The following is a 26,182-nucleotide window of genomic DNA, read 5'->3' on the forward strand; positions in this document are numbered from 1 at the left end:
TTCTGGAAGAAAGTAGTATTGACAATGTCATGGCTACAGGTCTAGCTGCTCCAGTGCCTCCCTTCCCAGCCTGGGGGAGATTCTAAACTACAGCCCACTGTGCCATTGTAGCGCATCTGGTGATCTTGTATTATGCTTAGCAGAGAGCATTCTTCTGTCAATGTAATTATTCCACCTCAACAAGAGGTAGAAGTTGTGTCAGTGGAGCATCTCCCAGTGTTACAGCACGGTGTGAACATCACTTAAGTTAATGTAACTTGCATTGCTTCAGGATGGTGACAGGCAGAGCTTTTTCATGTGCCTGAGCAATGTAAATTACATTGACTTAAGTGGTAGTGTAGACAGGCCCTGTGAATGCACCCTCATGTCAGGCATCATGGCCCTACTGCGATCCTCAGGGGGAGTTTCACAGTTCTGCAGCCCTGCATCTCCCAAAATTCTGACACATATGAGCTAGTCCTCTCCTTTCTGTAGGATTTGGAAACAGTTTACAGTCACAGCACAACCTGAGCTAGTCATCCCCTTACTCCTGTTTGTTACCAGCCTCTGTGGTGTCAGTCAAATGCTGCTTTACTTTGCTCCCTTTAGATGTGTTTTTTTTAGCTACTTTTTAGGAAGCCAACATGTACGTACTTGTTTTCAAGCCCTCTCACTGCCTCCTCTTCTGGGATCTGAGCAACGTGGTGGTCACAGCTACCTGGGGCTTTTGCTGAACTGCCGCTTTACTGAGTTGCTGCCCTTTCGGACATAGCAGAGCAGCTGCACAGGTACCCTGCAAAACTGAAAAAGTGCTCTGTGTATGAGGAAGCTTTCTTAGGCTCAGCAGAAAGTAAAAAATGCGTACCATCTACCCAACCCGATCTCTGCTAGGGCATGGGGTTCTAAATTTGTACAGGCATATATGGTTCCCTGTGCATCCAAGAAGGCTCAACTTAACCATGGGAAAAACTCATCCAGGAGGTACAGAGCAGAAGAGAGAGGTTCTAAGTAGAATGAGGAGGACTTCATCCAGGTGACCCAGGTGTAAGTCCTGGGGCAACTAAGGACAGTAAAGATAAGACAACTGCTGCAGCTTCCCCCATATGCCTTCCAGGTCCTCACGTTCTCACAAAAGATTGTTGTCTGGAGGGATTGGTGTACTTTTGTGACCCAGAATGATAAAGTATTTGGAGCAACAGGGACAAGACCTGCAGTATTAAACTCTTGTAACTTGAAACTGTTAGACTAGCACTATTAACCTACCGAAAGGACCAAGATGAGGTTACCCAACCAGCCAACATGACTGTGATTGCAAACATAAACAACCAAATGGGTGGGAGCAAAGCATAGTTGTGCATCAAAAATGATGGAGAAAATGGAATGGGAAGGCAAGCCTCCACCCTCCGTGAGGTTGACAGGCATAAAAGGTAAACTGGTGTAGCAGATGCAGTGAGTAATGTTGAACTAGGAACTCTTCACTCTGATTTCATAGTCTCCTCCCAGTTGACCTCGTTATCCATTGCGAGAATGGCAAAAATTCTTCACTTGGAAAATGAAGCCTAAGACTATATGAACAAATATTATATTTCACAGATTGCTGCAAACCCCTCTATATGCATTCCTGTCTTTTCTTCTCCTAGAGAGGGTGATCCAGACAATAAGGAGGGAAGAAGCAAAGGGGACCATGCTAGCTCCACGCTGCCAAAGGAGACCTTAATGTTGTCATCTGGTAAATTGAACCTGGCATCACTATTGCAGCTTCCAGTGAAAAAAGACCTGTTTCCCCACCCCACCTCAGTTCATCCAAGGCTCAGACCATTTTGAATTGACAGCGTGGCTCTTAAAAAGCAGTCATTTGGTGGAATACAGCTATGTTCAAAAATGAGCAGGATTCTGCCCTCTTTCACACTAAAAATCTACTCCTCCCTGGGGACCAAATTCAGTTTGTGGTGCCCCAGAACACTGTGGTTCAGGCCACTCTGCACTTCTTACTGGAAGCTGCAAAAAAAGGCCTTCATCCCGTCACCATAGCACCAGATGTCAGTCTTAAGTAGAGTCCCGTTCACAGGATCTTCTGGCTCCTTGGCAGAACCACCTGCTATCCAGATCTTTCAGAGCAATCAGGCTGGCCAGCTCTTTCCTAAATGGGACTTGTCTCTGGTGTTAAAATCACCTACCGCTCATCCCTTAGAGCCTCTGAATTCCTTTGTTCGGCCCATGGCCAGAGTGGTCAACTGAGAAGCAGTGGTACATCCTACATGTTGGAAAACCATTGAAGATTTATATCAAGCATACAGAATACCTAAGAAGATATTGGAGTCCCTATTCTGTATCTCATCCCATGGGGGTTATAGTATACAACCTTTCTTATTAGGTGGTTCAGATCATGCGTCTTGGAGACATACAAGTTAACCAGTGCACTGTTCCAGAAGGAATCAAGATGCATTCTTTCACAACTGTGTCCAACTCCTGGGCCAAATGAGCAGACACTTCCCTTGCAGAAATGTGAGAGAAGCCACATGGTCATCAGTTAAGATCTCTCTCTGAGGCTGCAAAGTGGACTTTGCCTCCATAGAATCCACGTTTGGCAGGAAGGTGCTGAAGGTGATGGTCTAGACATAACCTTGCCATTTGAACCATTCAAAGAGCTTGTTGGGGGTGGAGGGCATAGTTATTTCTTATGTTCATGTTTACATCCATGCCTAGTTTGTTTGCTCTTTGATACTTTGTATATCAGGATTGTGGGAGATGCTGGGCTATAGAACTGAAAATTATGTACCTGGATTTTCTCCCCCCCACCTTGGAGCATCTTCCACAATTCTGCCAATCCTGAATGGTTTCACAGCTTGGATAGTTACCACGCAGGTTGTGGCCTACTGTATCTAATTAATTGGCACTGAAGTTATTTATTTTGTAATAGTTTATCACAGCTTTGAAATAAATCATCTGGCAGCAAGCCAGCATGTCTAGCACAGGCTGAGCTGTAGCTATTAACTGCCTCTGGAAAATATAGACTTTAGGAAAATGGCCCATATACATCAGAATTAATGGGAGGTGCTGCTATTAGGAAATCACTGGGTTGGAAATTTTCCATTCTCCTATTGCTAGACAAAGGCTTGAGCTCCTTCATCCTGTACGTCGATCAAGTTTACTTAGCTGTTCTGCCTTAGTTCTGGCAGCTGTAGTTTGAGGGCTGATTCCTGTGGGTATTCACTGTAATTGCACGTGTTCCATATACTCCGGGTCAGAAACTGGTTCAGTGCCTTCTCATCCTGTGAATGGAGGGCACAAAGAGTGGTGTGGACTGATATTTCCTCATCTCCTTGTCTGCTATTTTATTTTGGGATGGAACTGTTTTCCATAACTTCTAGATTTGTAAATTTTTTGTGTAAAAAGTATTCAAAGTAGTTATCTTTACCCTATTTTTATTAATAGAATTAATACTTGTAGTTCAGTTAATGTGTATTGGGTTTCCTGCTCCCTCTCCTCTTACCCTCCAGTTATTTCCCCCACATTCAGTGCACTTTGTAACTGTAAGGGGTAGTTGAACTCTGAACTAGGCTTCTAAAGGAGGTTTTAGAGTTTTCATCATTGAAGATTTTTAAGAATAGGTTCAAACACATACTTATCACGGATGGACTAGCTATAATTAGTAGTGCCTCAATACAGGGGTAGGTTCTTGATGATTTCTTGAGGTCTCTTCCAGTTGTATGTTTTTTCTGTCATTCTAAAGCTCGTGTGTGTTGAGACATTGAAAGGAAATGAGCCACATGGCCACCAAGGGGTGTAGAAGCTGGCTTATGTTGCGACTACTTAACAGCTCTCAAGTGTCCTTTCAAAATGCTACATTTTGTGGATGGCTGAGTCTGGAGAAAGAGTGGTGTTGGCTGCCATGCTATATCCTCTGTTGCTGTCTTAGGTTATGCCTACACTTACCCAGAGATCAACCCTTTTATAGACAATCCCCCAGAAGTAGATTTTGCGGCTCTCGTAAAGATGCATGAAATCAATCTCTGTGGGGTCTGCCATCAGCCCCCTGTACTCCTGCTCTCATGAGGAGTAAGGGAGGTCAATGGGAGAAATGCTCCTGTTGACCTCCCTTAGGGAGGACTGACCTTACAGTCAACTGCAGATGCATCAATTCTAGGTACTCAATTGCGGAAGTTAGAACTGCATATCTGCAGTCAACTGGAAGGTCTAGTGTGGACCAAGCCTCAGTGTTTCACTGGACCTCTGAGGCTGGAGCAGCTTCGGGGCTGGCTGGTATCTATATTGCAGCGCCTTGAGTATATTCTGCAAAGTCTATGGGAATATATTAGCAAGGAACACAGCATGACACAGGTGTGTTGGTGACTGATATGGCTGAAGGGTCATTTTAATGAAAAGGTGGCTGTCCTCAAAGAGGAGATTCTCTAAAATGGCTTGAGTTTATTTGATAAACCCTATTATTGCATCTTGAAGGCTTTCACATGACCACAGAAGTGTTTGCTTAGGTAGAATAGTGTGGTAGCTTAACCTCGGCAGATGCCTTATTTACCATTGCTGAGGGGAAAAAAGATAAAACAGGCCTGCTTAGACAGCCTGACTTTGTGGGGAATTTGCAGTACATTCATTAGACTGTGATGTCTGGAAATAATCCAGTAAGCGATAGAGAAACATGTGCCTGCACCCGAGAGACAAAGGTGGTGAAGCCAGAAGCCAATCCTGGAGTACTGTGGGGAAATGCAGGTACAATTCCTTTATACTTTGACACTCAGTATTCAGTTTAAACTCAGCCTTCAAATGACAGTCAGGTCCTGCATGGTAGTCACTCTCCCTTTGCCGGGCTTCTCCTTATCTGCCTCCAAACCTGTCTGAGGAAGGTCTGGATTGCTGCCAGGGCCTCCTTAGATAAGAGTCTCACTTGCTTCAAGCATCAAGGCATCTCTCAGCTGTTGGAAGAACAGTGATGCGGGGGTTCCCTTTATTTTCAGCCCATCCACGAGAACACTCAGAAAACATGCATGTCTTTTGAGCTGGGGAATGCAGCTGGATAATTATGTAGCTCAGGGTTCCTGCACTCCAAAGGAATACATGCTCTGTTGAAATGTCCTCAGGCTTCAGGCTATATAAAGAATCATGCAAGCAATTGTTGCCTTTCATTCAATCCAAGTCTAGGTTCACTCAGACAATATGACCACTGTTTATGATACAAACAAATAGGGCAGACCAAGAACCAACCACAATACTCTGTATGAAGACAGTACAGCTCTGGAATTGGTGCAGCCAACATCAGATCATCCTCTCTGCATTGCACCTATATGAGGCATCAAGGCTGTATGAATGGTGTTTCTGTGTGTTCACCTTTGGATGTATTTACATCTGTCACAGAATGGAGTCAGAACCAACCCTCCTAACGTGCCGGCCATCCATTTGACATCTACCTTTTGGCTAGGCAACCAACATAGAGAAATCCTGCTGGGGAAAAAAGTTCCAGCCTTCATTCTCAACAACAGGAAGCTGTCAACAATGTAGCATTATGCTTCCAAAGGGAAGCACTTCTCCTGTGATGCCCCAAGCATCTTCCAAAGTTTATAACTTGGGCATTGTCATTTAACAGCTTGTAAATGTTTAATATATGAGTGGCTTGAGTGTTTTTATTTCTTTCACCTTGTTTTTCCTTACAGCTCCTTGTTAAACTCAACCAGCATTCATAAACATCCTAATCAGTTCAGCATACAATGTCCATAAGTGGTTTATAGATCAGCTCCAATTCCATCACAGACATCACAAAACTGAAGGTTTTGTATTTAGTAGCTGTCAGATAATAAATCTTTTCTCATAGGTATATTAATTTAACAATAAGACTCACTATTTTTGTTACATTTTCCAAGAACTTCATGGATGCTAATTCAAGTCTTGAACATTCAGAAAGCCAAGTATGCTGTGGAACTGGGCTTCTCTAGGAACTAAAATACTAGCATTTTAAGAATTTTGAGGTGTATTCCTTTTTCAGGTGGTTCTGCCAACTTTTATTCTGGAAAGAAGATCACTTTTGGAAATGTATGCTGACTTCTTTGCACATCCGGACTTATTTGTGAGGTATTTGATTTAAATACAGTATTAATCAGTTCTGATATTGCCTCCTGCAGTTTCAAGAATATTTTTCTCCTCCCTCTAGTATTAGTGACCAGAAGGACCCAAAAGACCGAATGGTTCAAGTGGTTAGATGGTATCTCTCGGCATTTCATGCGGGAAGGAAAGGATCTGTTGCCAAAAAGCCTTACAATCCAATTTTGGGTGAGATCTTCCGGTGCCATTGGATGTTACCAGATGCCGAAAATGAAGATAATGTGGTTAGTTCGGTGGTGGCGATTTTTACTGCTTAGAATGTGTGCTAATAATTCTCCTAATCTCTGACAGGAATGATGTGGGGTTCATACCAGAAACAAACTATGTAAAATGTTGTCGTTCCTTGCCTAGCAGATGTTTCCTCACCCTCTTTGTTAGGGTTACTTCTCAAATGTGTGTTACTTTACAAACTATGCATAATTTCAATAATTAATTTCTTAAGAACTCTTTGACATGCAGAAAGTATTCTGTAATACTTCCTTCCAGTACTGAGGATACGTTCCTTGGTCTTCAGAACTGCAGATTAGGCATTTTTCTAGTTCCTTGCCAACTTCTCAGGGACCTTCTAGCTCACCCAAACTTTGCCAGCTTGGACAGATATAAATACATCATGGGGATTTGAGATAGCCAGGTGTGAATTCAGAAGTAGTCTATCCTAGATATTTGAGTTTCACTATAGTGCCTGAGCACATTCCAAATACTGTATTTACGTATCTGTAATTGAACTGATTACAGCAATTGTGGTATTCGCCAAAAGACCAAACATCAGTGCATTTTGCCTGTCCTTTTGAAACCAAAAAATTGGCAACCATGTTGAGTTGAATCATGTTGGGATTTTAAGCTTGTATTAAGTGATGGACAGTTCCAATTAGAAGCTTCTTCAATGGACCTTTTGAAAACTGTATATACAATGTCAAATGAAGGCAACTCTTAATTTGTGTGCAGGAGCCTGTTTCAGAGGGACCAGTTCCTTGGGTTACCAAAAACAGCGTAACATTTGTAGCAGAGCAAGTTTCACACCACCCTCCAAGTAAGTTGATACGATACTAGTGTCTTATACTATTGGTTAAAAAGATTGGCAGTGAAGTCTGTTTTAATGTGTTGACCTTAATTTAATATTATCTGCTTAGTAGTGAATTTTCATTCTGACATTTCTCTCTTCTTTCACCACCATTCTTCTGGGAAGTAAATAGCAAAATCTTTCTAGTTCTTTTTTTCTCTCCAACCCTTTGGCCTGCCCTGCAGTATCCTTTAATTTATCTGGGTGTAAAAATCACTTCAAATGATCGTGTCTTGTTGTGTTCTAATTTTTCTTCTTCTTAAGTTTCAGCATTTTATGCGGAGTGTTTTGGCAAGAGAATACAATTCAATGCTCACATTTGGACTAAGTCAAAATTCTTAGGGATGTCTATTGGTGTTCATAATATAGGGCAAGGTAAGTATGTGCATATGGTTTAAAAGATAAATTCTTGAGTATTCAGAAACTAATGCTAACTTTATCGTAATTGTGTAGGAAAAGCAATTTATAAACATCCTGCAAGGTATTGTTCATGCTCGATAAAACTGTCAGTGATGAGACAGAGTAGCTGTTGTAACAGTCTTGTCTGTAGCTAGTGAACCAGGATCCATTTCCAGTGCATCATAGGCTCAGCTTGTCCTTCAGTGAGCCAGCTTCCAGAGGTGCTGAATGTCCCATTAAAAGCATCAAGAATTATGCTCTGCATGTCTGAAAATCAGGCATTAACCTCTTTATTTTTGTGGTGGTTGCTTTTGTCAAATGCTGTGAGATTCCTTTATGAGTGTTGTCTAAATGTGCTGCTGATTATCGGTAATTTTTTCTCTCTGACAGGTTGTGTAACATGTCTAGATTATGATGAGCACTATATTTTGACTTTCCCCAATGGCTATGGAAGGCAAGTAAATACTACTTATCTCTGTCTTTGAAAGCTTTTCAGGAGATCGTGAGCACCTGTGCCTTTGTTTTTTGAAAATTGCAATTGTTTATCATTGCAGGTCTATTCTCACAGTGCCATGGATAGAACTGGGTGGAGAATGCAGTATTAGTTGCTCAAAAACCGGCTACAATGCTAATATCATCTTCCATACAAAACCCTTCTATGGAGGAAAGAAACATAGAATTACAGCTGAAATTTTGTAAGCCCCCTTTTTGTTTTTTCCTTCCTTCAGTCTGACTCATTTGTATAAATGCTCACAACATATTTTTCCATAGGGTAATTTTAGGTTGGCTGTACTCAGTATCTTCAACTATATTAAAATATTACATCCAGGTCATTGTTCTTATTTATGTGCCATGATTAGACTGGGAATGTCAAGTCAAAAGGTGTGCATTAGGTTGGAAGGAAAGCTGCTTGAACCTGTCTCTATCATGCCCTACTCCAAACATGTTCCCAACACCTTTTGCAGGAGTATACAGATCCTGCCCATATACCAAAACAGGTAATTGTATTTTACGTACCTGGCAGCAAACACTATATAGAAGTGATTATGCTTTCATTCCACTCCTAAAAGATCCTTTCTGTCATGTTGCTGATGTAGACTAGTGTGAGAGTTTCACCCTGGGCCTCTGTACAGACAGTCTAATAAAATTTGGATTTGTAGTTAAATTCAGGCTTCTTGTGGTTAGACTGTCTGTCAGGGGTCGGCAACCAAAATAGCAAACAGAGCAATCTTTTTCGCATTTGGTAAAAAAAAAATCATTCAGGAACTGCAGCGTATTTGAATATGAGATGGTCCTTAATAAAGTCAAACCATACTTTTTGTAACTCCTATTTTGAGAACAGTGCACACAATGATTTGTAATGCGATACCTGTTTACTGCAGGACGTTCAATTTTTTACATATTGTTTTCTCACACTTTGTGTGTTTGTACCCCGTCTTCCTGACTTTCACTCTGGAAACCTCACTAATTAAGTCAATTATACTTTGTTTTTATTTCTGTTATCTATCTTAAAATAGGTGTTGCCTTTCATAGCAGGGATGCCACAAGCTTCCTTTTCCTCTTCAAAATCAAGACTTCATTAGCAACATGATTAAAACACAGAAACATTATTCTATCCCATAATGCACTGCATATATAAAGGGGAGTTATCCAATGTTTTGCGATCCCATAGCATACACTATTTAGATCTGAATTGTTCATTATTGGGCTTTTAGACAGACATTCATCAAAAAATAATCGGGAGGGGTGGTTGTGTGTGTTAAATTTTATGTTTTTGAATTTATTTATTAACACTTTGTGTCAGGAGCCACACATAAGTCCTTAAAGAACAACATGTAACTCTGCAGTTGCACTTTTTAGACCCCTGGGCTATGCACAGGATCTTGTCACTGATACTTTCATTTATGCTTCTCCTGTTTATCGTACTCATTTGTTGCATCATCTTAAATTAGACTCTTCAATGCAGGCATTGTTTTTACTTAGCATTAAATAAGCACCCTAGCATCATGGAGGCTCTAATCCTGACTGATGACTTTAATACAAATAATAAAGGGGAGGGAGGCTGTCAAAGGATTGTGCATAAGATTGCTAGTTTTTGGCATCAGGTGCATTAATGTCAAGCTGCCTGGGATTTTCATTTTGTAGGTCTAACATAGCTAGACTGCTGTATTCCATGGTATTTCAGTGGGATTTGGACACCTTCGTTCCATCTTCAGCCTTTGAAAATCCTGTCCTGTTACCAGTTCTCCACAAAGCTTTCGTTGTAGCTCACTGAATTGACTTTATTACTGTAGAGGTTGTCTAAATTACAGTAACATGAACTGTAGTAGACAATCTGCTCTGGTACAAGTCCTGTCTTAAACTTTTTCAGGTGACCTAGAGGTTTTGCACCACTGCAGTTAAAGCAAATAAACAAACCTCCCACACTTCTCCATTTTCTCATTTGTAAAATGTAACTATTACACTTTCCCATGTTTATTGATACTTTCTTGCCTTTAGGTCAGGCACTGCATTCCTGTCTATATGTCTAATATCTAGGACAACAAGGATCTGGTCTAGAGTGAGGTTTGTAGCACAGTAATGAACTTAATCATTTTACTTTTCCTTCCGTTTAGTTCTCCTAATGACAAGAAATCCTTCTGCTCAATTGAAGGTGAATGGAATGGTGTCATGTATGCAAAATATGCAACAGGGGTAAACCAACTTATCTTGTTTTTACTCTATCAGAAATAGTTTAAGGTATTGGTGTTGCTGGCATTGCATATTGTGTGTGTGTGTGTGTGTAAGGGGGGGGTGGAAAACCCTTTTGTATAGTAAGGGACTACTGTTTCACTTCTGCTTTTTATAAATGATGGCTTTAAATCAAACCTAAGGATCTGCTGAAGTGGAGCACCTTAAACTCCTTTACTTCAGTAGCTGAGATGCTAAAAGAATAGGGATAATATTGCCTGAAAGTTCCTAGGAAGTGTTGAATAAACTTTCAGACTGGATTAAAATTGCTCTGAGGATAGCTGTGTGTGCTGTAGGCTTTTGCTAAAAAAAAAACTAAGAAAAACTTGAAGCAGGAAACAAATTTCTTATCTGTCCTCTGCCAAGAAGGGAGGGAAGAAGAGTGTGTGTGTGTGTGTGTGTGTGTGTGTGGTTTTAAAAAAAGCCTCCACTAAACTTAACTTTGTTTCAAACACAATAACATCAAAATAACTCTGTCCCCTTAGGAGAGTGTAGTCTTTATAGATACCAAGAAAATGCCTACAATTAAGAAGAAGGTAAGGAAACTGGAAGACCAAGAGGAATATGAATCCCGCTGGTAAGTGTCACAAAGTGACAAATGAAGGCTTCTTCTCTGGCTCATTTGTGTGAGGATTTTTTCTGTAAAAACTTCTTTAAAAACTGACTAATTAAATTTGGTCATACAGTACAGACTAATCAGCACTGTGGGAACTATAGATGATTCATTGCCCAGATCTGGTGCTAAATTATATTTTTCTTGAGAAAATTCTGCACATTTTATTTCTTAAAATAATATAGTACAGTCATCCTGGTTTCAAATATTTTGGTGACTTATTTAAACTATAGTACACAGGAGAAGGGCATTGGCCCACATCCTCTATTTAGTAACAGAGAGGAAGCCGTGCTAGTCTATACGCTATCAAAACAAAAAGCAGTCAAGTAGCACTTTGAAGACTAGCAAAATAGTTTATTAGGTGAGCTTTCGTGGGACAGACCCACTTCTTCAGTCTGTTCTGGTCTGGCTATGGTCTGAAGAACCAACCTGCTTGCACTCTTAGGGAGGAACTTGTGACCAAAGTTCTCTCAAAGCTGCATGACAAGCCCCATGCAGGGCTGCCACACAATGCTGTCTCTGCCCCAACAGAGTGTCACCTCTGCTCCAGCACCAAGGCCCTTCCTTCCCCTGGCCCTGGGGCAGCTCTGTGCCAGGACCAGCAAGAAGGGGACTTTGTCCTTCTCCCTTGGCCACAGCAACTCTGTGCCTGGACCAGGAGTGCCTCTGCCCAGGTGCCCAACCTGAACTGCTGCAGAGCGGCTATGGTTGAGGGACAGATACTCCTTCCTTTGCTATAGCTGCTGGAGCTGTGGCAGTGTAGCAGAGGTACCTCTCATCTGGCCCCAAACTGTTGTGGTGAGAGAGCTGGGGATAGTCCTCTCCTCAGGGCAGCCATCAGCCCCACCCCAGAATCAGCATCCCATCAGCCAGCCTCTTCACCTCTGAGCACTCTCAGCACCCCTCCCCACCACCACCACCACCACACACTGTGAATATGCAGAGGATGTCTTTTTGTTATGTGATTATCTCCATAGTGGTGCACATAAGTACATGAAAAATTAGAGGGACCACTGACTGACTGCTCTTGTGGTTTCTCTTTAGTTCCCCATCAGAAGTTGTTTTTCTGCAGGGAAGCAAAAATATGCTGTGCGGAGGGACGACCAGGAACTCTGCACGTGCTCAATGATACAGAATTCCCCCAGGAATAATTAGTATTTCCCAAATAAATACAAATGAACCTGAACTTGGCCTTCAGAAGTTTTTTTTAGTTGTAGCAACATATTTAAAGGCTTTGCAGATTTATTTACAGCCTTGCAGCACTGCATCCTCCCACAGGTCAGCATCTTAAAATAACCTCTATTTCTTTAGCTTATGGAAAGATGTAACTTACAACTTAAAAATCAGAGACATTGATGCAGCCACAGAAGCAAAGCACAGACTGGAAGAAAGACAAAGAGCTGAAGCTAGAGCCAGAAAGGAGAAAGAAACACCATGGGAAACAAGGGTGAGTTTTAATGTGAACCTCATCCCTTAAACTGTAGTAGTAATAAGTACTAATTATATGGCTTCCATCACTCCCCACTATAAATTATTCCTTTTTCTTCTAGTTATTCCATGAAGATGGAGAATGTTGGGTGTATGATGAGCCACTATTGAAACGACTTGCAGCCACTAAACACTAAGTAATTATAAAGACCTAAAACATTCAGGTTTTGGCTTAGTGAATTTTACATCTGATTCAAAAGATAGTCATAATTTATCAAGTACTCCATGTGGGAGATCCTGTCCCCTCCAGTTACAGTGGTTCCTATCTCAGGGATACTGGCTTTAATAATGCAAATAAACAATTAAAGCAGGAGACTTCTTAGCTATTTGACAGTCACTTAGTAGCTTTGGACTTCACCATTCAAATAATGTATTGAAGCTTCAGAAACATGTCTGAGCCCTCACTATAATTCAGAAGCATCAGAAAAACCTGGGGCTAAGTCATGGGAAGCATACACTTGGTATAACCACTGTGAAGGACATAGTTATCAGCTGCATAATATGGAGGCTCTACTGCTATATAAAATGCAAGATTTCACTTTAACATTTTTGATGTGTAAATATGAGGATTCCTTTCATGGAACAGTTGATTACAAATCTATATGAAATGTTATGTACCACCTGTATGATAAATCAAACCTTTTGATGTCTCACCCTAAATAACTTTGTTTTATTTTAGAAATCCAAAATGTAACCCTAGACTACAATTGAAATACTGTGTATCTTACAGCTTCATAAAATAGATTTTTTCCAACTTCTCATGGGTTTGTATTTATTTAACTTTTACTGTGAATTTTGAAACAAAAAAAATCACATCCATAGTTAGCGCATAAAAAAAATTAGAACATACTGGCATTTTTATGATGAGTTGATGCTAAAGACCCTAAAATCCCATTTCAGAAGTAACAGGTGACCAGGTACTTAAGTCACATGATGTGCTTTTGAATTTTATAGCCAGTATCAAGTTGCTGAACAAGCCACACTGGAAACTTTAGGATAGTGAATTCAGTTTGCCTAGACTGCGACAGTATGTGTACTCCTAAATAAGCTTGAAAGTTACTAGCCATCTAACTTGAACTGATTATAAGGGGACTGCTCCCTCAATAAAACTCTGTGAAGGAGAGCAAGAGTTCCTTTTCCCCATGGCTGCTACTGGAGTACTACTACCCTTATTCATTTGCTGTCTTTGCCCTACCTACATCACTGATGTGTGGGGCTGGGGGTAGATGCTCTATTTCTCTCTGATCAGTGGCGAGTTGGGTAATAAGTAATTGTTCTGGGGAGGAGAGTGCAAGTTGCAACTGATATTAGTGTGTTGCACTGTTTTTGTGAATAAAGTAAAATTAATTAACAGTAAGTAAGGGCTGTAGGATGTGAAAGCAATATTTAGACCAGCCAATCAACATTTGTGTGTTAAGGTTGGAAGTGTGTGCTTGATTAATTACAGCCTAACTTAATGCTTAAGTGGTTGCTAGAGGGGAGAAGGGGGAATCAAGTTAATGATCAAATATCTGTTTTAAGATAAATTTAAAGTGTAACTATATCAAATGCACATGTTAAGTGGCCCATTCACTACAAACAACATTAAGTTGAAAAGTCACTGTCAGTATACAGCAGCCTGGCTAGAAAATAAATTTTATTTAAATACATTTGTTATAGGAATATGCATGGTAGCAGTCTAGCACAAACTTAACCCATTATTGCACAGTTCACTTTACATGTGAATGCTAAACTAATACTTCGTGTACAGAGGTAGCCTTAACACAATACAGTTAGTTACAGAAAACCTCCTGACCCTCAAATAGAATAGAGGCAAAAGGCTAGGAGGTGGCAACTTGTTTAGGTCAGGAATATTTTCCTGAACAGCTGTAAAATTAAGCTGTGCCAGCTCAAAACAAGGTGAGAGGTTAGAGTTTATAAAAACAACCTAACTAATGATCTTACATTAGGTTGAGACTGATTGGTAAATAACTTAAATTACACACTACTGCAGGGCAAGATGACAAGTTTATTTCAATATTTTATGGTAAGGAAGAACATTGAGAGCTGATGTGTAAGCTTTGATATCCTTGATGGAAGTGGTGTTACTCATCAAGGAAGAGGGAGGTAAGAAAGTTAGCTGAGGTATTTCACCACATGAGGAGTTCTGATCAGAGAGCACTGGTACTTCTGAGTCCCCTTCATGTTTTCCAAATCCAACCACCTGAAATGGCAAAGGCCACATTATCATGAAAATAAGATTAAAACTTTAAAACCCAGTCATTTAGTGTTTGAGATACAAGTGAAACTAAATGAATTTTTTTCCTGCAGCATTCAGCTTTATTGTATTTTGAATTTCTCACTTGACCTGGACTTAAGGTACTTGAAAGAGGTACTAGTTACAACTAAGGTCTAAAAATGGTGATAGGGACTGGTCGCAAGACAAAATTTAAACAGTAAGTGACGAGCCAGAATCTAGTCTATTCTTGAACTACATCCACACATACTCACATGTACACTGAGCACTTTGCTCTGGCTGCCTCTATGAGCTTGGAACCAATCCACCAAGTCCGCTTTCGTAAGGGATTTCAGCGCTTCTATCTAAAATCCAGAAGAACATACTTTTCAAACTGCTAAATAGGAATGCCTCACAAGCCTCCTTAGTAATTAACATTTAAATAGTAGCTATTTGGAGCTGACTTAAGCCTTGAAAGCAACAGTTTAGGCAGAAACAGGATTTTTTTTTCCCCTCCAGAAAACCCCCTTTTTGTGAGGGAAAAACCCCTTCATCCACACTGCAAAGCTGCTTGTTCTGTAACAGGGCATTTAACTTGAAATAACTCCACCAAAATGAATGACTTTCCCAGGACTCCCCCCACCTTCACTTTTGAAACTGACTGTGTGCGCACTAAAACAGAGGTAATCATCACTTAACTGGTCTCCAGGGAAGTACCCTATCATTGTGTATTTTGACACTAGAACACAAAAATAAGTTATTTCTGAAAAACCCTGCAGTGTAGACATATCACAGATAGATACTTAAATGGAGTTAGTGTTTGCAGAATCTCTGAAAAATAGTTTTGTTACAATCTGGTACACAGGGCTATAAACTTCATGAGATCATGCCTTAGTACAGGGCCTGACATCTTGAAAAATACTGGAGCGTTCCAGGATCAAGAGCCTGATATGGCCATTGGGTGGGGTGAGCTAAACAAGCCTTTGTTTAAATTGGTGGTGGTTAGAAGTTATGACTTGAGGGGCTTTAAAAATCACTATTCAATAAATTTTAGTTGTAGTATTAAATTCACTACCTCACGGGCAAGCCTGTCAAACAGGTATTGCTGAGTCACCACTTCATTCCAGTTCCTATCCACTTCTTCTCCCAGATGGGAATCTTCACACTCTTTAAGCTTTATTAGTGCTGTTACCTATAAAAGAAATAGCTCACTTAAAATCCCAGCTCCTTCAAGAGCACCACTACTTCAAAGCAAATACTGAATGTTTTAAAATCTAATGTGCATCAACCCTGGAACCCATTGCATGAAGCTGTAGATATCCTAGCCTCCAGCAAACACTGAAATCTCCACTTCAAATGGGGGAGGTAAAAATTCACAAAAGCAGCCTGGCATTCAAACACTAGCCTCAGGAAAGACCACAGAGCATGTCCTGGAAAACAGCAAGGAGCAGATACCTGCACAGTTCTGCTTTCTCCCCAAAGTAGTATGATCTGTTTAACAATTAGTGAACAAGTGTCATTAAGTGACCACTTTTACCTGTGTGCTGAATGCTTCTTCAGTTAAATGCTTGATTTTTTCTTCAAAGAAAGAAAGAAAATCTTCTATCTTCTTGTCAACTAGTTCAGAGCTGGGAAAAAAACAAACACTCCAATAGTTTGGGGGAAGCTAGCAGTTTTGAATTTGGGAACTAACACCAAAAGCAAAGCACTGCCTGAGGAACTATATACTTAAGAGTAAACAATATTTTTGGCATACTGGAAGAGAACCTCTGCCCACTCTTTCCCATGCTTCACCCAAGGTGAAGATGTTTCCATTTTCAGTTCTTCAGGTCCTTGAGAAACTAAACACAGCAAGCAGTCTTGTAGCACCTTAAAGAATAACTTTTTTTTATTGGGTAATGAGCTTTCGTGGGAAAGATCCACTTCAGATTCTGGAGCAGAACTAGAAGTGGGTCTTTCCCATGAAAACTTTACCTAATAAAAAAAATTTTTAGTCTTTAAGGTGCGACAGGACTGCTTGTTTGTTTTGTGAAGATGCAGACAAACATGGCTACTCCCTTGAGAAACAAGGTAAAAATAGCTAGGAAAGATTCTGGAAGATAATACCTACATCAGCATCCATGAGGGCAGACTAGTATTACCAAAAATAGTTCCACTTCAGCAGGGGATAGATGAGATGTGTGAGCTCTCAACTGTTACAACTATTGAGAGTGTGTGAAGACACACCTCTTATGGGGCTAGCTCAACTATCTGCAAAATAAGTCTGCTAGTGCCGGAGTGTATCCAGCTGCACAGTACTGTGGCCAGGTTGTTGTCACCAGACAAGAAACACAGTATCATTTATGAGTTTTTTCAGAGCAGAACTGCTCCTTAAGAAAATGTTACTAGTTCTATAGTGGTTCAGCTACATGATCTTCATAGCTGACAATACATTTGTTTTATTCAGTTAAAGTTACCTCTTGTCATAAACCAGATCAATTCTAGTTCCAGTTGTGAAATCAAAAGCCAGTTGGTGCACTCAGAACGCTGCCTACAACCTTGGGTTCATCTTTTCTTGGAATAGGAAATAATAAGATCTGAGTCCATACACAGGCCAGCTTCTTACTACTTTAGGACTGTCCTCTAACATAATTCTCCAATGCTTTGTGCAGCTTAGTTTTAAGTAAGTCACACAATCGGGTGGATTCCACCACTTTCCTGAGGATATCACTTCATATCACTGTGCACATCTCACCACCAGGAAGATTTTTTCCTTACATTCTGTTCACTTTTTTATCCCCATAAATAAATCCTCCACTGTTAGTCAATAGTAGTAATATTTAAATTCATCAAGAGTTTCTCTCCACCCCCCCACAAACACTAGTATCTATAATAGCGTAAGAGATGGACATGTTTGTTTGTTCTTGCAGCAGCACTATCCAATAAGCCTTAATATCCCTCCGTTTGTTATAGTATGAATTCTGATTTGGAGTGCTACTTTCACTTTTGCAGCCAAAGAGTTCAGACCAGTTATCCATGCCATATCTTTACCTGTTCCAACTCATGATCTCACTGAGTAAAACATATATCCACATACTTAACATCAGCTACTTTGCTGACTGAGGACCTAGATCATAATATGTTTGGCGCTCCACCTGAAAGCTTTGTTTACAGGGCAGAGTATAGTGACCCCAGTTGCTAAGACAGGTTTCTTGGCTGCAGCACATCACACCTGTAACTCCACAGGCTGCCAATTAGTTTTTGGGTGCATTTCAAAATAGCATTAGTCACAAAACTTTGGCAGCTGCATCACTCAGTCCAATCTGATTTTCAGAAACACCACTTACTCCATCTTAACAAGATGAGTCCATCTGGGATGCTATCACAGACTGCCCCTAGTTTTGAACTCTTTCTGTGTGCCAGCTTCCCAGGGATATAAGCCTATAGTGTTCAGTGCAAGAGGAGCCCCTCATCTCTGGAGCTTTTCTTCCTCTATATGTGCTCTGGTGACCTTCAGGAGACCTTCATGGCCCTTCTGTTTGTTTGAAAGGTTGTAAGCAGCTACTACTTCAAGAGGTTAGCTGTGAAGAACCACAGAATTCAAAGAGGACCCCCAAGATGGAATCATCAACATGCAGTTCCCTCTTAAATTAGAAGACTTACTTGTACTTTGTTGCTTGTGTTGCTACAGTAACAGAGAATCCAAGGATGCCAGATGTATTTCTACATGTAGGGTACACATGGTAGCTTAAACCAAAAGGAAAAAGTCATTCCACACATAACATCCAAAGCTATGAAATCAGGTCATCATCAATACTTGGATTGAAAGTATAAGCAAAGCGTCAGTCTGGAATAACATATCAGATCTCTTGCATGACACGGTCTTGGCCTTTTCTTGTCCAAAGGCCACCCCAAATAATAGACTGTAATAAGATTTAACTAACTGGCCTTTTCTTGTCCCAACTTTCTGGGGCTTTGTAAGATGCTTAGAGTACTCATGTACTGAACTCCTGCAGCCCCAATCTTTGAAAGTACAGGGACCCTCCTCCCACACAAAAAGGGCCAAAATAGAGGGACATGCATGAGCAATCACGAGAAGAATTACTTCCAGCTCTGCAGACCCCTTAGCTATGGGAAAGCTATTATAGTCAGATACTTGGGAGAGAGAGAAGTTATTTTTGAGGAAGTCTAGGTCCACAGTCCAAGTCAGTGTTGAACACCGAGCTAGACAGAAGGATAACAGGACCTTGCTGACTGCAAGCTTTTTTTTCTACCAGTAATTTGATAGTAGCTTTAGTGGGCACAACCTTGCCATTTTTTCCAAAGGGCATCAAAGCCATTCAGTAAAATGTCAAAGAACATTGCTGTTTTTGGTCATGGTCTCTTACCACCGAGCATCCAGGGGCTGAAAGTAGTGTAATTACAGTGTATGGTGTTTCCATGGTAACATTATAATTGAGTTCCACTTACTAGAAGACACAGAACACGAGCAGTACCCAAATACAGAAAACTTACCCAAGGGTTTGCTTGGTTCGCAGGAAGTCAAAGCAAGGCTCCTCCATGTGCATCTGAAGTATAACATGAGTCCAGTCAGAAGGCACTGCTACTCTACAGCAGTGGTCTAGGCTTGGTACAAAAGCACAAAGACCCACACAAGAGAACACGGGAAGGAGACTAAGGCCAGGCCAGGCCAGGCCTGGCCTACGCTACAAACATATTGATTGATACAATGAAAACTCACACCTCAGCAATGGAGGCTTTGTCTACACTTGAAAGTTTAGAGCACAGCCACAGCCACAGCCGTATGGTCATGGCAGGAGCTCTGGGAGACCACTCTGCCAGTGCTCTAGATAAACCACCTCCACAAGGGAAGCAATCACAATATTGGGAGCATGACTCCTAGCACTGGAGTCTAGGTTACACAGGCACTTTACAGTGCATAACTTCCTGTGCTTGGGGGGGAAGGAGGCTGTTTTTTCATACCCTTGAGCCAGAAAGTGTCAGTGCAGACTTAGCCTTCGTTACACCTATCAACCAGTATAGCCAGCGCTATATCACCAGGACAGCTGCTTCTGTTGAAATAGCTACCACCTTTAGGGAGGTGGATTAATTAAACCGACAGGAGAAATGTCACATTGGCACAGTAGCATTTTCACTAAACACTACACTGCAGTCACGTAATTGGAACACAAGCCCTAAAACCTCAGTGATCTCCCCCGCAACCCAGAAAAGGGTTGGGAGTGGAGAGAAAAACTAATCCTGTAAAAGTGGTTCTAGAATCTCGATTGTCGGACATAGCATATTATAGGAAGCAAGCGCACTTCATTCTGTTTCTCTGTGAAATGGTTCATTTATGCTGTTTGGGTATCAATGTACCACACCCATAGAGCTGTATCCCCCAAATCCAGAAAGGACAGAAAAGATCAATTACAGCAGATCGCCAGCATGTGTGTGTCTCACCTTGGTTTCATTTACACCTGTGACCTTGTCTTGACACTAGCCATTGTTCTGAAGGCAGGTGCTTCTGGGGCTGCACATTAATATGCATTCAAGATTTGTTAGAAAAGGAGCAAACACTTACCACAAGCAGTTCCATAAGGGTGTACTCTCTTAAACTCCTAGCCCCAGACTGAAAGAAAAAAAAAATGAAAAAACAGGAGTTTCTCACGGAAAGGGAAGAGCTTTCTTACTATAATGGCCTCATTAAGAAGGAAGATTGTTTGGATGGATTTCAGCAGTAAGCAATTTGCAACCAAAAAAAGTAGTCAGCTTTTTTGGCTTCCCATGTGTTCACAAAACAGCCCCCTTAGCAAAAGACAAGGGTCTGTTCACTGGACAAATCATTGCAAGGGTGGAAAGGCAATTTAAAGGTAATCAAAGAACAGGGAGGCAAGTAGCAGGCACAATCTGGAGGGAGGAAGGCAATATCAAGACAGAAAAGTATGAGATATGCCTGCACATGGTATAAGCGATCAAGAACTCTCACCCCAAATAACACAGACCGTAAGAAAGAAGATTTTGCTAACCAAGCCTCTGCTCATGGAGATTGTTTCTGGGCCCACTAGGATTCAAAATATATTCTAGAAAATAATGGCTGGAGAACTGTTGTACACGCTAGCTTAGGGGAGCCACCAGCACAAGCAGCAGCTACTAGGAAAATTCGAGTATAGTCAAATGCTTTACACACTACCTGATAGTAGACTGTCACTTCAGAGTTGGCATCGCCTTTGTTAAGAGCTTTCACCTTGCAGAGTAGATGTGTGTTGGGCAGGTCCACCACCCGAAACTGAACAGGACATGGGTGTGGCAAGGGAGAGAACTGCAGCTTTCTAAAGAGAGTCCAAACAGCAAAGCCTCAAATACCTTTCCATTCCTTAAACCAAAACAATGAACCTATATGTTCACATTCCAGATGCCTCAAGTCAATCCCCTCCCACTCCCAAGAACTAGAAAAACATCTTAAACTGACATCAAATCCGATCAAAACCAGATTTCCAGAAAATCTGGACAATAGTACCCTTTTCTGGGGAAAAACAGATTCTGGCTATTTCCAACATGCCCTCCCCACCCCCCCCACAAAAAAGTTAACAGGGTTATGGCTTTGTAATATAGTTATATCTGGTAAAAGGTTAAAAAGAGAGAAAATACTCACTGAACAACATAATTCAGAAAATCCTTTGATTCCTAAGAGATGAGCATAAAGAATTTTACTTTAGAGAATGGAATTGTTAGCCCTCTAGGTATCAGTCCCAATATATACTACAGCTATCCAGAAAGGAACCAGCAAACACAAAACTGCCCTGTCCTCCCCAGCCTTGCCTCACATTACAGCATTTTGGCCAGCAGTTAACCCAGCACCGACCACTTTCTCCCCTACAATGTGACAGTGCAGTGTGATCTTTGTCTGCTTCCTTCTGCAGCATAACATCTCCAATCCAGTCTCTTCTCCCCAAGGACAGTGAAAGCCAGGAAAGGGGAGACTAAATGAGGAAAGCGTCTTACGGAGAACCTACTAACAGGTATTAGCAGTAACAGACTGGCACAAAAATTATCAGTAGGTAAGTGGGAATTATGTAGGAGAAGCTTGGGCACCTGCTGGGGCAGTGCCAGCAAATGAGAGAAAGCAAAGTGAAGACTACAAGTTTGTTTTCAGTGGCCACACGGTTCTGTCACTGCATGGAGAGGGGCCAAGCCTTGCTGTGACCAAGATTTAAAAACCTCTTAGACTAGGTCAGGCCTATGGCTTTAACAGCAGTTGTGAGAGAGTAACAGCAGTAGTATTGGACCTTCAAGAAACAGTATAACATCCTGCCACACATAGCCTGTGTCTGCAATGACAGGTTTAGGTAAATCTTCCAAAGTTGCCCCATTACTGCAGTGTTTAAGTCATCATGACATCAAAACCTGCAGTTTAAAAACTGCTGTGTGTTTTCAGACAACATGGATAAAAATCACCAGTGGCCAGTTCTACATTAGTTGTCCCATGGTGGTGTTAACAGGCACACTGCAAGGTATCTCCATAACTGCCAGTGGAAATAAAACCAAAGGCAAGTGAAACAGGGTGAGCAATCTTTCTAAATTCAAGAATGTGTGTTCAGCTGAGGTCAGTACTCACTGAGCTTGTGAAGTTTCCTTGTACAAGACCCTCCACAAAGAGTTGAGATTTGAAAGCCTTAACAAAGGATGAGAGAGACTCGATGGAAAGGCCCTTCATTAATGTCTCATATTTATCTATCATAGACCATCTGCCATGCTCCAAAATTAAGAGACGTACATTTCTGTAACAAGAAAAAATTATTTAATTCACAACGTTAGCCACCAAGCATTTAGAACTCTTCTTACACCCAAGGTCTGAGACAAGCATAATTTCAGCTAATCCTAACTAGAAATATCAAGTACTGCCCTGGTATTTCAGCCCTGCTTCAGCTCCAGAATACAGCTCAGGTAACCTGGGATCCTGCTGCCAACTACCTTGGGAAAAATATTTAAATCCTGCTTCCCATAATAAGCCTTTTTAAACAGCTGTTGGTGTGTATTGTGATGCGCAGGCTACCCTTTCTTCTGTACGTCACTGACATAGGTCTGATTTTAATACTACACAAGTTTTAACATATTATTCCTGCAGGTCCAAAATGTTCACAACTTGATGTCTCAGAAGGAGAGCTACATGTAGTAATACAGATTAAATAAAAGTAGTATGAGGTGATGTGTTCATGTCAGTCCCAGGACACTAATGGACACAGAGTGGGTGAGGTAATATCTTCTGTTCACGAGAGAGGCAACCTTCAAGCTCCAGAGTTCTTCCTCAGGTGTGAGAAAAGTAATCGGTGTTACTTCTACATACAAGGTGTAATGGATAATTTAGCAGAAGTAATTAGCATGTGTTCTAAGGGACTATTTAAGGTAAAGTGTCCCATTAACATGCCTATAGCCATAGGATCAAAAGGGGGATTTAGTGCGTTACAGATGGAAGAATTTGGGGGGGTGGAGGAAATGAGTCATGAAAACAATGATATACCTAAGATACATCCATGACATTTTCCTTCTCTGCACCAACTCCCTCACAGATTTCCACATCTTCAGCAACCAGCACAATCCATTAAAATATCTCTGGGACCTTCCCACACCAAACTTCTTGGACACAATGATCAGCTTCAACAATAGAACATTACAAACTACAATCTACAAGAAACCCACAAGTCCTCAACACCTGCTTCCGTAGATTGAGTAACCACCCTCAAACACACAAAGAAGGCACTGAGACCTCAGGGAACATGCTCCAAGGAGGAAGACCAGAACATACACTTTAGCAAACCCAAAACTACCTTTAAACAAAGATACACCCCCAGAGAAATAGACTGCATCATGGAACCAGTCACCCAAATCTTCTGGAATAGAGAAATAAAATCTCCTTTGACTTCGCTCCCCAAGTTGTCACCTACCATGCCAAACTGAGACCCATATAGAGTAGCACAAAACTACAAACATTCAATGGGGACCTTGTCCTGACAGAAAGCTTTCCTGAATCCCCTCCTTTAGATATTCAGTGCCCTCCATCCCCATCATAAATGCCGCAGACCAGGATACACCAATTCAAAGCAGCACCAGACTGCCAGAACAGAAGCAAAACTGGCAGATACTTCCATTGCAACAGTGATCAACACCCACACCACCACACTTCTTAAGATCCCTCGGACTGTCCTACATGTGTTATATCACAGGTAGCGTACATTATCCAGTGCAGAAAGAGCCTGAACAACAGCTATGCTGATTAAACCAATCACTATGCTGTTATATGACCAAGCATAGGACAGCGATAAAAGAACACCCTCTGACAGTGGGTGAACTCTTTCACAAAGCAATGATTCTATTTCTGAACACTTAAAGACTGGAAGCTTAAATTCATAATTTTGCTAAACACAAATAACTGTGGTCTTAATTAAGATTTATTACAATCTGTAACCCTCAACTCCCTTTTTGTCCTATGACTAAACCCACGCCAGCTTAAAATGGTCCCTTAGAATACGTGCCAACCACTTATGCTGAACTGTTAGACCTTATACTGAGCTGTGATGCTTTAGGTATAAGTCAACACAGTAACTAGATATTCATGGGTGGCCTGTGCCAACCAGCTTGGGGTCACAGGGATCAGGCTGCAAGGCTGTTTCACTGCTGTGTAGACTGCCTCTCTTAGGCTTTAGCCTGTGACAGTTACCTTCACCATAAACTTAGCTGTATGGAAAAAAAAAAAATCAATTGAAAACATTGGTTATTTAAACATGCCTAGTGGGATAGGACTAGCAAGTCCCACACTCAGTCAGGAAAAGATGGCTGTTACAGGGTTCTGCTGAAAGGGCCAAAGACAGCCCTCCTCCACCTTCCCTGTGCCAGCAGTATTAAGCTGGAAGGGATAGTGGGAGGGGCAGGCTTCTGCAGTGAACTGTACTGACGCAGATTTGGGTCTGAGAGCAGGCCAAGAGTATGGCCCCAGTCATCTTACTTCAATTCTTTTAATAAACCCAAACCCCAGGAGAGGGCTGAGTTTTACCTCTGTGTTGTATAGTGTGTATGTTTTGGAACAAGAGATACAAGGTCTACATGATTTTAGAGGCAGTTTTAGACATTCAGTGTAATTCCCAAACAACAGTTAAGTTTATTGCTTGCCAAGTGAAATTAACCTAATCTGTAGTCTAAGGTAACATCAGACAATAATTGTATCTTCTTTCTGACAAGGGTATTTTCCTGCTCACTTCCACCTCATCTTAAAGGATAACAACTGTACTGGTTATTATGTACAGAGGAAAAACACTTGACACTCCATGTTCATCCCTACTGCAGTTTTCAGATTTTTTGGTGGGGGAGAGTGGAGGGAGGGGGCACCTCAAATCAGACTTATTTTCCCCCACTACTTAATTCAAATGATGTCAGGCATATACCTACGCAAGTGTCTCACAGAGATACTTTTATAAAAATGGTGTCAGATTACAGTACATGAGATTTATGATGTATTCTGATCACGTAAAGTACAATTTTTTAAACTTCTGTCCTGATCAGCTGAAGCTTTTCACAAACCCCTCTCACCACTGTGAAACAGATTTACAACGTTCTTCAATATTAGTATGCAAAATTAGCTCTGATTAGACTGATAGTAGGTCTCTAATGACATCTCTTCTCCACTCAAGCCATCTTCTTTTGATAACTACAAAGTATGGCAGGCGTTTAATTCTGATTTTTCTTGTTTTGTAACGTACTCAATACATACTCTTGTATGAATGAAAACACACTTCTACTTTATCATCTGATCAGCTGCACCAGCTCTTACAGTAAACAGAATGCTACCATTCATTCTATGTTCTATTCTTAAAGATGCCAAGACTCATTTCATTCACTGACCAGACAAAACACTGAACAATAATTCTTCCCTGTCATGGGGAGCTTTTACAGCTACTACAGTGTTCTAACAGGACAACATAATGAAAGCAGAGTAAACACCACTCTACCTGTACCGCCACCTAAACCACAGAAAGTCCATTCATTTCGTCTCCCCACAGACACTCACTTGGCTAGTGTCTCCGGTTTGATGAGGATGTTAAAATAGGTCTTTTTGAGCTGCTCTGTGATCATCTCAAAAACTGCTGGCGTAAAGCTGAAGTCAGACAAGTGGTCAATGATGAGCTGAAACAACAGCTGGAAAGAAAAATGTTTTCAAAGTTATTTTTGCCAATAGGAGAATGTTACCTGCCAAAGAGGATGAATGTGAATTCTCAACTTTTTTCCCCTGTATCAGAAGTTTAGACCCTTCTCGGTTTTTGGGGCAGCTAGAGATTTAATAAGATGGTATCACAAAATACCTGAACACATCAGAAGGGAAACAGTATTCAGTCAGACTGTTTAGCTTTTCAGGACATTTTAAACATTTGGGGGGAAAAAAAATCTCTCTCCTTGTGAAAGATTCACCAATAGTGCCTCTTCAGTGATGGGCTACAAAAGTGCCCAGCCTAGTTCTCTGATCCCCTAGCAGCCCTCCAAAACAGGGAAGGCAAGACTCAATATTCATGATATTTCTAAAGTAAAGGACAAGGAAATCTCATCCACACGTACACAAATC

At 41.1% G+C, this 26,182-nt stretch overlaps 2 protein-coding genes across 5 annotated transcripts in view; one reads left to right on the plus strand and one right to left on the minus strand.

Annotated features, from left to right (window-relative positions):
• Positions 1-14,214, plus strand: part of OSBPL9 (oxysterol binding protein like 9) — a 110,408-nt gene extending 96,194 nt beyond the window's left edge. For all 4 annotated transcript variants that reach the window (XM_075002491.1, XM_075002494.1, XM_075002493.1 and 1 more), the window contains 10 exons: positions 5,975-6,060; positions 6,140-6,314; positions 7,036-7,120; positions 7,415-7,525; positions 7,940-8,003; positions 8,104-8,244; positions 10,165-10,243; positions 10,765-10,856; positions 12,204-12,339; positions 12,443-14,214. In XM_075002491.1, coding sequence (XP_074858592.1) covers positions 5,975-6,060; positions 6,140-6,314; positions 7,036-7,120; positions 7,415-7,525; positions 7,940-8,003; positions 8,104-8,244; positions 10,165-10,243; positions 10,765-10,856; positions 12,204-12,339; positions 12,443-12,517 — 1,044 coding nt within the window. In that variant the 3' untranslated portion in view covers positions 12,518-14,214. The remainder of the gene's footprint in view (positions 1-5,974; positions 6,061-6,139; positions 6,315-7,035; positions 7,121-7,414; positions 7,526-7,939; positions 8,004-8,103; positions 8,245-10,164; positions 10,244-10,764; positions 10,857-12,203; positions 12,340-12,442) is intronic.
• Positions 14,215-14,368: 154 nt separating this feature from the next.
• NRDC (nardilysin convertase) overlaps positions 14,369-26,182 on the minus strand; it is a 44,692-nt gene continuing 32,878 nt past the window's right edge. Inside the window, exons 21-31 of the mRNA XM_075002490.1 lie at positions 25,634-25,761; positions 22,190-22,352; positions 21,227-21,258; positions 20,765-20,903; positions 20,156-20,203; positions 19,090-19,142; positions 18,238-18,321; positions 16,133-16,223; positions 15,671-15,787; positions 14,871-14,960; positions 14,369-14,583 (exon numbers count right to left, since the gene is read on the minus strand). Coding sequence (XP_074858591.1) covers positions 14,389-14,583; positions 14,871-14,960; positions 15,671-15,787; positions 16,133-16,223; positions 18,238-18,321; positions 19,090-19,142; positions 20,156-20,203; positions 20,765-20,903; positions 21,227-21,258; positions 22,190-22,352; positions 25,634-25,761 — 1,140 coding nt within the window. The 3' untranslated portion in view covers positions 14,369-14,388. The remainder of the gene's footprint in view (positions 14,584-14,870; positions 14,961-15,670; positions 15,788-16,132; positions 16,224-18,237; positions 18,322-19,089; positions 19,143-20,155; positions 20,204-20,764; positions 20,904-21,226; positions 21,259-22,189; positions 22,353-25,633; positions 25,762-26,182) is intronic.

The sequence above is a fragment of the Carettochelys insculpta genome, chromosome 9 (assembly GCF_033958435.1).
Source record: "Carettochelys insculpta isolate YL-2023 chromosome 9, ASM3395843v1, whole genome shotgun sequence".
In the NCBI taxonomy this organism is placed as follows: domain Eukaryota; kingdom Metazoa; phylum Chordata; order Testudines; family Carettochelyidae; genus Carettochelys; species Carettochelys insculpta.